Genomic DNA, 11922 nt, shown 5'->3' with positions numbered 1-11922 from the left:
TTTAATTAATTTTAGACTTTGTAATAATCATTTACCAATTGAAAAAGGAAGATGGCTCGGCATAGACAAAAATGATAGAAATGTCAATTGTGTACTCTAAATGAAATTGGTGATGAATTCCACTATCTTTTACTGTGCCCATATTTTGTTAATGATAGGAAAAGATACTTACCTTATGTAAACATGCATAACACTAATATTTTTACTTTCAAAAATATTATGTGTGAAAATGATCTTTTGAAGCTGAATAACCTGAGCAAATTTGTCAAAATTATATGTCAAGCTTTTAAAACCCCACCTGGCAACCCTTAACCAACATTACTTTATTTCTCGAATTTTAGCATCCACTGTCCTTATAAATAGTTCTATCTGTTGTACTCAATCTTTTGTTTGAACCTATTTAGTATTTAGTACTACATTACTAACTATACAGCCTGGTTAATATATATTATTGTTCTTTTACATGTGTATATACAACATTTTGTATTATTCATGTTGATGACCTCAAAACACATATTTGTATTATGTGATGAGAGTAAATAAAATCTGAAACTGAAACTGGAATTTTTCATTGAAGCACAGCCAGAAAATTGGAAACATTACTTTGTTTCAAATGCTAAATCCTTGAGTTAATGACGTTTTCTCAATTTGACACCGTTCATTCAACTAAGAGCGAATTTACGACGGATCTCGGTGTGTTAGCAACATCAGGCCCTAATTTCTCGAAACTTCGTAAGGTTAACAGGCTTAAGTAGCTTATTTCATTAAGCCAAAATTCATACTTATGATTTTGATGAGTGAAAAACGGTTGATTGTAATTATCATAAAGCCAAATCCTATTTTATTTCTAAAATATCTTAAAGAAGTCATTCAACCACAAATGTTATAAAAACAAAAATAGTGGGCTTAGCTTAATCCTGCTATCATGAAGAGATTTAAGAAGTTTCGAGAAATTTCGGCCAGGAGAAATGTATAAGTATCATCGAAACTCAACAGCATTATTTTAACTTTAAAAGATTTAATTATTTACTGCGTAATTTACTTTCACCTGCGCGAACACCTCGACTACTAAAAGATGCGACTACATTGGCGGAACCACAGTCGGTCCTGGGGTGTGCGTCTAGCAGGGATGATTTCATAACTCACAAGAGACCACGGGGCGGTCAGACTAGTCAGCCATTTTAAAAAATAGGACGGAAACATCATCAGCAGTGGCTTTTCAATGTGGACATCAGCCATTTAATATAGAGCGGAAACACCACCAGCAGTGGCCGTAAACCATCGCCCTTTCAATATGGACATCAGCCACAACTAGCCGAGGAGTTCCGATTGCCACAATGAGAAATAGTAGAGTTTAACCTGAATATCGATGATAAAGTTAACCGAGCAGACTAGACTGTATGTCAAGGCCACTTGCGGCTGTAGAATGCAAGGTTAGCATTAATTTTATGCAAAATGCTCGCCAATTCAACCAAACGTTTTGGGCAAAGTTTAACAAAATGTTTTCACACGAGTTGTGCACAAAACATCACCAGGGAGTCTCGAGATCCAAGGTACAGTATGTCAAACGTAGAAACTTTAATTGAACGATCTTGGGTCAAGGCCGTTTGTGTTTATAAACAAACTATTTTATGTCAATTTACTTTTTGGGATTTTGATTGGTATTTTTTGAACTGACGAGAAGGGGGTGGTTTTGGGACTCACAGCAATCGTTTGAAACAGGTTTAAAATTACGAAAACTGTACTGTAGATCATACAAATTATTTCAACTACTTCGAAAATTATTATTTTGACTACTGTACTTTTGATTTTACCTTTAATTACCTTGATACATGAATCAAATCACATATCATTATTTTTTCACAATGAGTGAGCAATATTGAAACTATTTATTTCAATTAAACCATCCGTAATTATTTTAATTCAGTAAACACCGTATTTTTTAAACACCGTCTCGGTGGCCTAGTGGTTAGCGTCCGCCTATGGAGCGGGAGGTCGTGGGTTTGATCCCTGGCCCCGTCATATCAAAAGACGTTAAAAATTGGATAAGTAGCTCCCTTGCCTGGCGCTCGGCATTTAAAGGGTAGTGCTTGGAAAAGTGGTGTACTCAGTACTGGTTTAACCCAGGAAAGTTGTACCCCGTGTATCGGTGCTTTACACCGAGCACGTAAAAGAACCAAGGGGTCTCTTCGAAAAAGAGCTAGGGTATCGCACCAGGACTTCCTTGTATCCCACCACTGTCTCTTCAGCGTGCTGTCCCTTCAGCAAAAACAAAGGACTCCGTTGGAAATAAGTGCTTGCACTTTCACGGGTTATCCTTGACCGCAAGGTCTAAAGAAATACATACATACATACATACAAAGGACCATTTAGTTTGTCTTTGTTTACATACATTAGCAATTAATGACCAGGCCGTTTCTGAATTATATTTTCATAACAAATTTTTCTTTTGGCCATTGAGGGAGATGGTCGCCTCTCTTGCCACCATAGCTCTGGTACCTTTTGAATAATGAAAATTGATGTTGAATCAAGCAAAGGACTGCTTTCAGTTGTGTTTGGAAAAAAGACATGTTCTGTTAAACTGTAAAATTATGGCAATTACCATAACCAGTAAAATGTTACATGTATACACACATCTCTCAGTATGAAGCATTGGTAAAAATGCGGAGGAACCAAAATTGAATTTTATACAATGGTTAAGCGTAAATGAGCATCATAGCATTTAGATGATTTTTGTACTACACAGACTCGATAACAAAGCTATTGTAACGGTCTGCTGTAGGCGGTGGATGTGCGTTCATATCAACGTAATGGTCCACTGTAGGCGGCGGATGTGGGTTCATAGTATAACATTCTGTTAAAGACGGAAGTACGTTCATAGGACGTATGTTTACTTGGTTGGTAATATGCAAATTAGTAAAGCCTGGGATCCGTGTGGATTGAGAATTTACTGTATATAAAGACCAGTGGACCCATTCAGGGTCGAGCATGCTTTTCTTTGAAGGGATCTGTTGGTGTTTCTTGACGTCGCTCGTTACAATGTTTTTTCTTCAATAGAAATGATAAAAACTCTGAAATATTGAATAAAAAAAAAGCAAACATACCATGCGTGTGTTGAGGATATATGTTTGAACATATTTTTTTATAAAGTTTTCGGGTTTTACTGTTTCAGATTTTTTACACTTTATCAACATGCAAAGTCACGTCTGTTGGATGACCAGAGGAAAAGGTAAGCATGCAGCTCAAAAAGTTTCTCTTGGAATAGGCCCTGTACCAGAAAGGAACAGGACTGGAAAGGACCCGTTCCAAAAACGTACCTGAGTGAATACTACATTCATGTTAAAATATACATCTCATTATTTTAAGGAGTTTTTCACAGTTTCATAATATGAATTTGATATTTGATAGTTTCTCTTCAATTAATTAAGAAATAGATTATATTGGTAGCTGAATTATTTTGCAGCGGAGTGCTTTCACACAAGATGGAAGTCAACAGAGTGAGACTTCACTTTGAAATGACTGGAGATGGCGACCACTATGTCATACTTCTGCCTGGAGCGCTAGGTAAATTGTAAGCTGATCATTCGTCTCTCATTGCTTCTACCATCTCCCCTGTTCTAATGAACTAAAACTCATTTATTTTTAATCTCTCTGCTTTTATGATCTTCGATGTAATGAATTAAAATTCTTTTATTATGCCCCCGAAGGTGGGCATATTAAAATCGCACCGTCTATCCGTCCGTCCGTCCGTGTGTCCGGCTCAATTACTCGTGTCCGGGCTGTAACTTTCCCTTTCATGGACAGATTTTAAAATAACTTGCCACATGTGTTAGACATACCAAGACAACATGTTGCGTGCAAGACCTGGTCCCTACCTCTATGGTCAAGGTTACACTTAGTGTTTATTCACAATAGAGTGCTGCATATAAGGACATAGAGTATAGGTTGTCGTGTCCGGGCTGTAACTTTCCTTGTATGGACAGATTTTAAAATAACTTGCCACATGTGTTCCACATACCAAGATGATGTGTCGCATGCAAGACCCTTGTCCCTACCTCTAAGGTCAAGGTCACAGTTAGTGTTTATTCACAATAGAGTGCTGCATATATGGACATAGAGTATAGGTTGTCGTGTCCGGGCTGTAACTTTTCCTTGTATGGACAGATTCAAATAACTTGCCACATGTGTTCAACATACCAAGACGACATGTCGCGTACAAGACCCATGTCCCTACCTCTAAGGTGAAAGATACACTTAGTGTTTATTCACAATGGAATGCTGCTTATAAGGACATAACAGTGAAGGTTGTCAAGTATGGGTGGTATTTTTTTATGTTCAGAGGCAATTTAAAATAACTTGCCATATGTATTTGACACGTAAAGGCAAGATCAACTTTTCATGTACTGACCTTGTTCATAGAGGGGGCGTTCTTCACATACTGTTTATACAGCTCTTGTTTTTTATGTTCTTAATTTTGTTGTAGTTCCTTTAGCAGCATCAAAGTTTCCTGGCAATTTGCTTAGTGACTAGTCCAACAACATTTCCTCTTTGAAGTCATTTTTTTCAAAGTATTTTCCATGTTCCCAATTCTTCCCTTACGTAGTTTTCAGTTGGGCCAACTGACATATATTTCAAACCTTTGCAGGTTCAACAAGAACTGATTTCAGTCATCAATTGCAAAATTTTAACAAGACTGACTTCACGTTGATAGCCATCGACCCACGGGGCTATGGACAGAGTATTCCACCGAATCGTGACTGGCCCTTGGAGTTTCTTCAGAGAGATGCAGACGATGCTTTTGAGTTGATCAAGGTGTGGAATTAAAATATTATATGGTCATCTATAGATTATTATATGTAGTGTCACATGTTGCAATTCAAAAAAGAGATGTACATACCTTGACATCAGTGATTTTTCTTGGTGCAGTTTACTGCATCCTTTAAGCTGTTTCCTCTTTGCATACAAGTGTCCATTCCCCCCCCCCCCCCCCCCCCCCCCCCAAAGAATCTTATTTCTTCCCTAATTGGTAAACGCAGTTTCCCTAAATGAATAAAAAAATCACTATTTCTAGAAATACAAACAAGATCTTTACAAGACCAGCTCTAATACAGTAAAGTGTATGCATAAAAGAAGTCAAAACATGTCTAAATGCTACAATATCAACTATTTTATCATGGTTTTGTGTTTTTCCAAAGTCGATTTGTGTCCAGTTATTGCACAGGGGGTGACTCACCTGTATATAGCTGATGAATAATTGACTTACAGTAAAAAAAAAATGAAAATATTGTTCATTTCCATCTTCGTAGTGATTTTACAGACAATTTGATTCTGTATAAATTTCTTTACACATTTTATAAATGCCTCAGAACTTCTGTAATAGGAAGTTCAGAAGTTTATTGCTCCCTGGAAATGGGATGAACCTTAGAAAATCAGGCCATGGAAGTACAGAAACTACATTTTAATTAAAACTTCCAAAGGTGAAAGCTAAGAGAGTTAAGAAAATCAAAACCTCAGGTGTTAATCTTACATGTTCAATAAGTCTTGAATAAAAATTAATTGTTTAAGTACTATTTTGTGGAGTTATCATGTTCATGTTGCACATTATTTTATATTTTTTTTCTGTAGAGAAATCTTCATAGTTCCAGAGTCTCTAACACCCAGAATTGATGGCATGGAAATTTGAGTAGAAGGAATTCAAGTAACTTCATACTTCTGGTTTCAAATTGGTAATGGTAGCCTTGATTTTTGTGTATTTATAACCACACTTTTTTATCTGTGAGCAGAAGCTGGGGGTAGAGAAAGTGTCGATCCTGGGTTGGTCTGACGGGGGAATATCAGGGATGATTGCAGCGGCTCGCTACCCACAAATGGTCAACAAACTTGTTGTCTGGGGATCAAACGCCTACATCACAAAGAAAGATATGGATGTGTACAATGGTAAACTGTTTATGATTATGGTTATATAGTAGTTACTAATCGTAATACATGTATATCAAATCCGGATTATGAAAACAGTTATAAGCTGATATGAGTCACTTTCAAGTCCATTCACTGACAGTAGAAACCAATACTGAGCCAGTATTCTTCATAAAAGTTTTACTTAAGTCATTTTGCTAAGTTAAGAATCTCTCTGGTCATAAGATATATATATATATATATTTTGAAACACATTAAATTCATTTTATGTACATGCCTTCATGTTTACCTTGTACTTTTCTTTAAATTTGACTACAAAGGTTTCGGAAATTGATCTAAGTTAAGAAATTACTTAAGATGTATTATGAATACCAGCTCTAGCCCCAATGTCTTTAAAAATCTCAAGCTAATAGGCTTCAGAATCTCATTTCATGGAGCCAGATTACTTCATTTGTTTAAACTTATTTATTTTAAAACGATTGTGAAACAAGTTATTGCAACATTATATTAATCACTCTTTGTTAGCACGATGTTACACGAGAGTTTTTTTTTCGTCAGACAAAGTTATGCAGAGTTATGGCCCTTGACTTATTAAAAAAAGCTGTTGACGGAAAAAAATTCTCGGTCCTGGGATAACTAAAAAAGTATCCAAGCTAGGTTAATGAAACTTAGTATGTGGAAAGAGGGCAATATGGAGATTATGCCAGTTAGTTTAATTTTTTTCTTCAGATAAGGTAAAGCAGAGTTATTTCCCTTGACATTAATAAATATAGCCAATTTGGTCCTGTGATAACTCAAAAAGTATCAAAGCTAGGTTCATGAAACTCAGTATGTGGATAGAGGGCAATACGTCAAAAGTAGACATGGGTGATCTGGTAGATTTTACGGCTAAAAATGTTGCATTTTGATGGATAAAGTTTACCATTAGTTCACTATCACATGGGCTTTGGTGACTTAAACAACTTTGATTTATTGGTAGGATTTGTTAAACTTTTCATGGATATTCTCTTGAGACACGCTCTTCCTTTTCACAAGGCTTTAAACTGGAAGGGGACACTTCTATCATTTTAATTAAGAATTAAAATATTGAATTATATTGACAGCAGATTTTAATAATTTTTAGACTTTCAAATATTGACTCTTGTTTCAATCTACTTTTATTATTTGATTGATAATACCAACAAAGATTATGTATTTTTAGTTAAAAATAGATCCCAGTCAGGGAAGGGTTTTATACGATACAAAAACAAACGCATGTTGATTGGTGAAAGTTGACATGTTGACTTGTTTAGTTAAAGTTTTCACTCATAATCTTTATATGATTTTAAATATAAATGTTGACCCTTTATTGACTTAAAAATATTTACAATCTTCTTGGGAAGGTAGGATAGGTCACCATGAAAATATGTTAGGTACTGAAGGCTATCTGTACAGACAGGTCAAAATACTACTGGCTTATCTGTCCAACGAGGTCATCCGGGGACATTTGTATCGTTTCTGTGCTTCTGTGACATCTCTTGCTTTGTTTACATTTGTAATCCCGTTCAATTAAAATATAGCTACACAAGACAAGAGGTTGTATCTGAAAATGATCATTTATTTTTTAGCAAACCAGTTGTAATTGCACTTACAACCATTTTGCACAGTTAACTTTGTGTTAATAAAGATTGAGATAGGATGTAACTCCAATATGTTGATAACATCATGATTATTTCACATTGTTTGTGCAAACACTAATTAAGATTGATGAAATAAAAGTGATAACACTTGAATTAAATTCAAAAGAAAATGAAAAAAATATGTTTGAACTTCAATTGCAACTTTACAATTTTATTTTCATTTAGAGAAAAAAAGTAATCAGGTTTTGCCTTCTTCAGAAAAAAAACACTTACATATCTTGGAATTGAAAATTTAATTCTAGGTATCAAAGATATTTCGAACTGGAACGAGCGGACAAGGTCACCATTCCTGGCGATTTACGGGGAGAGGTATTTTAGGGAGCAATGGCATAACTGGGTGGAAGCCGTGGAAAATTACCTTGACAAGAGAAATGGTACGGGTGTGCTGTAGTGGTAGACTTAGCATACATAGTGGTCTTAATTTCAGGTATTAAGGACATCTCAAACTGGAGTGAGAAAATGAGATCACCCTTCCTTGCTTTGTATGGGGAGAAATATTTCCGAGAACAGTGGCAAAATTGGGTTGATGCTTTCCAGAATTATTACGACAGCAGAAATGGTACGTTGAATACTTCCTAGGCAGTATGCTTTATACGGTCTATTATATTTCTAAATCTTATTTGAATGGCTTTTTGGTGAATAGTCATCGCTATTTGACAAAGGTCAGCCTAGTGAACTGTTGCCTTTGTCATTCAAGGTATTAATTAGTTGCAAATTGGTGTTGGAGAATGTGAATTTTCCACGTTTCTAGTGCATGAACTAAATTCTGTTATTCAAAACAATGTGAATGTTTAAACTGTGGATATTCTCATTTTTATGTACTTTCTATACCATCTTATATTTCAGGTGATATTTGCATTCAAGAGGTTGAGAAAATAAAAGCAAAGACCCTGATAGTGCACGGTCTGAAGGACCCACTTGTGCCTTTAGAACACCCAGACTTCCTGCATCAAACCATTAAAGGATCCAGGTAGGCGGTATGCATAGCATGGCATTGTCACAGAATCATGTCGGCTCTCTAACTTGTTATCCAACCTTTCCTAACCTAAGAACAACGTTTATGGGCATTATATGCAGACATTGTTCAATCAACAGCCAGATTTACTTTGTCCTCTCTCTAACTTGAGTACCGATATGTCTTATTCCATCTTTACCAAAAAAGGTTACACTGTTAAAGGGCATAATATGACGCCTGATTACGGGCGATTGCTGTCTGCAGAATCAAATCTGTAGTTACGACCCTTGATTTGGCAATACTTAACCAATGTCACATTGTTTGCTCTCTAACTTAAGCATTTGTTAGCCAATGTTCTCTACAGTCTTTGATTAATTAAGGATGAAATATCGTGAACAATATGGTCAAAAGCCATATGAACATGATTCACTCTGGAGTTATAGCCCTTGAAATGTCAAAATTTGACCTTATTCATCTTGTTCCCTCTAAGTCAAGCAATTCTTATCCAATTCTGTATAAATGTGGGGACGACAATGGGAATGATATCTCACTTTTGTCGGAACCACAATGCAATATTTTTTGCAGAGTGATGGTCAATAAATTGTCAAAACTTATCAAAATTTAATATGTCTGCTCACTTAAGCATTTCCTATCCAAACCTTACAAAATTTGGTCACAATGTTTACATGCATAGTATCTAATTTGATTTCTATCACCCTTTTCATGCTGATTTTACAACCCTGTAATTGTCAAACTCACTATTTCCTCCCTTATTCAATCATGGCAATGAACATAGACATAAAATATGTATATGCATTGAAGTTTTATTGCCTGCCAGATTGCAACATTGGAATTTGAGCTTTTGGCCTTGATTTTTCAAAAATGACCATCTCTATACATATATATTAGTGTAACATAGTATGTTAAAATTTGTTTGAACTATGTGATACACATCACTTTAGTAATATCAGCCCATAGATAATAAATGTTTGAATATTTTCCATTCCTAAAATTTGTAGCTCCAAGCAAGTGGCATATTCAGTTTGTGGTATTCTAGTTTTTAACTTATTATAAAAGTGCACATCATGTCAGTTATCTTAAGCAATCTCTTCAATTGTGTCTCATGCAATATATGGACGATGTCGGTAGTGATTTGAGAATTTGTGCCATGTGTTTGAAGTTAATGGGCTAAAATGATTGAAACAGTTATATTATATTTTGATAAACTCACTGCTTTAAACAAAGTCTAAAATGGCAGGTGTATGTTCAATAAACCACTGAAAAGCATAAAATAAAGTAAGCGGATTTAAGCATAACATAAAGTAAGCTACTTTTCCTAAAAGCTATAATGTAATTATGTTTCAGGTTGTACATCATGCCAGAAGGGAAACACAACCTTCACCAGAAATATCACAGGGAATTTAACTTCCTAGTGGAGCATTTTCTTAAACAGTAGACTCCCTTTGTTAAAGTCCTGCTATTGAAAATTGTAAATGACTTTGTGTTTTAAGTGCCCAGAAGACTTCATTAACATATTCATAATATTAACAACAAATAATACTTCAAAGTATTTAAATTCCCTTTCCTTGTAGACGTTCCTCCATTGACGACTTGAATGTTGTATCAGAATTTAAGTGCTAAAAATATTTTTCTAAACTAAAGTGCTTTAATTTATGTTCCTTTAATCTCATGTTTTTTATGTTCAATATATTCATTTACACACATTAATTTATGCAAGTATTTATTGTTTAAAAGATGCTACTGTAGCCTATGTTTCCTGTAGCAGATAGCCATAGTAAGTTCAACATGTACATTATTCTGAAATAGAATTTGAAAAATGTAAAAAATGTTTTCTCCTTGTGCAATGGTGTTCGATTATTTCTGCCTGTTTATATAACTTTTGAAGTTTTTTTAACTTTTACTAAACGCCAACTGTATTGGTTTTATGAAAAAAGTTTGTAAAATTGAAGGAAAGCTGAGGAGTTCAGTAATTAATTAATAAAAAGATTTAGATTGTTTTAGTGTACAATTTTACTGTGTCATGTAATAGATTGAACTTTCTTAAAAATAAAGTTATTTTGATAATTTACAAAAATTATTATTTGTTGCGACCAATCAAAAAAGAGGAGGGAGTTTACTTCCGGTTCCGTTAATAATGATGTGGTCAGACCATGAAACAATTGTTATAATAATTGTGTGACCCTTACTATACCAGCTATATATGTGTTATATAGATTCCATGTCCCGCCACAATATATTATGTCACATGTTGCTCAAAAGTATTGCATCTACACTCATGAAATTTTATAGCAATATAGCTCAGCATTTTTGGGACATTTTACTTTGTCTAACAAGAGTTATGGTGCTTTAATAATAATCTTAACACATGAAACTTCAAAGCAAGTTTGGTCAGCAAGGGAAATTGTGCAACTGCGATTTTATGTGACATGTACCTTCCAAAATATTGCAATAACACACATGGAACTTCATAGAAGAACTGGTCAGCATGATAAATTGTGCACCTGCAAATTCAATCATATCTCAAAAATGCTATTGCTTTGACTTAAAAATTGGTCTAAAAATGTTAAGAAAATAGAAACCTGATGATCAGTTTTATAATTCACATGTCCAAAGCACGACATTAAACCATTCCTGTGTCCAGGTGGCGTCTACAGGTTCACAACCACCATTTAAAATCATGCTTAAATCCCATTACCAACAACTGTCACAAGGTACGCCCGGCGAAATAACTCACTGTTGTTGTTGTTTTTTAATTATTGCAATTTAAGCATGGCGACATGCATGGTTATCGAACCTGGTCGAGATATGCCGCCCACACACATATTGTCCAAGTTTCGAAATGATCGACAAAAGCTCCTCCAGATACAGCGCGGACATCGGGTTTGTGTAATTTAATTAAGTGAATTGGGCATCACGGTTGGTTTTCATACCTGGCCGAGATATTCTGTCATAAACATATTATAAAGCTTGATGATGGTCGCACAACAGCTCTTGGGAGTAACAGCACGGACAACATACAGTTTGTTTTATTTAAGCAATTTAAGGATCATTACTCTAAAATGGACGACATGTCTGGTTATCGAACCTGGCCGAGATATTCTGTCCATACACATACTATCCAAATTTGGTGATGATCGGACAAAATCTGATATAGTTACAACGTGGACAACATACAGTTTGTGTAATATAACTAACTCAAGGGTCATAACTCAAAAATGTTTGGGGCTACATGGCTGGTTATAGAATCTTACCGAGATGTTCTGCCCATGCACATTTTGTCCTTAGTTTGATGATGACCGGACACATTCATATTGGTACAGCGCGGACAACATACAGTTTGTGTGATTGAAG

The 11922-nt window shown here is 35.2% G+C and overlaps 1 protein-coding gene across 2 annotated transcripts; it reads left to right on the top strand.

The window, feature by feature from the left end:
* Positions 1 to 1383: 1383 nt before the first annotated feature.
* LOC128244947 (valacyclovir hydrolase-like) lies at positions 1384 to 10635 on the top strand. 2 transcript variants are annotated; one of them, XM_052963114.1, is made up of 8 exons: positions 1384 to 1553; positions 3173 to 3229; positions 3464 to 3564; positions 4646 to 4812; positions 5784 to 5937; positions 8023 to 8154; positions 8442 to 8565; positions 9916 to 10635. In XM_052963114.1, exons 1-8 carry the CDS (start codon positions 1456 to 1458, stop codon positions 10004 to 10006), a joined length of 924 nt encoding a protein of 307 aa, XP_052819074.1. In that variant the 5' UTR covers positions 1384 to 1455; the 3' UTR covers positions 10007 to 10635. The 2 variants fall into 2 exon arrangements, with proteins under 2 accessions (XP_052819074.1, XP_052819075.1); XM_052963115.1 differs by lacking the exon at positions 8023 to 8154 and adding an exon at positions 7838 to 7969.
* Positions 10636 to 11922: the final 1287 nt, after the last annotated feature.

Source organism: Mya arenaria, chromosome 8 (assembly GCF_026914265.1).
Source record: "Mya arenaria isolate MELC-2E11 chromosome 8, ASM2691426v1".
In the NCBI taxonomy this organism is placed as follows: Eukaryota; Metazoa; Mollusca; class Bivalvia; order Myida; family Myidae; genus Mya; species Mya arenaria.
Note: the sequence above shows the minus strand (reverse complement) of the source record. Positions and strands in the feature narration are given on the sequence as shown.

Coding starts and splice junctions, on each gene's coding strand:
- LOC128244947 (XM_052963114.1), top strand. CDS start 1,456: ATGCTCGCCAATTCAACCAAACGTTTTGGGCAAAGTTTAACAAAATGT. Junction 3,565..4,645: donor ACTTCTGCCTGGAGCGCTAG/GTAAATTGTAAG, acceptor AAACCTTTGCAG/GTTCAACAAGAACTGATTTC. Junction 8,566..9,915: donor CAAACCATTAAAGGATCCAG/GTAGGCGGTATG, acceptor ATTATGTTTCAG/GTTGTACATCATGCCAGAAG.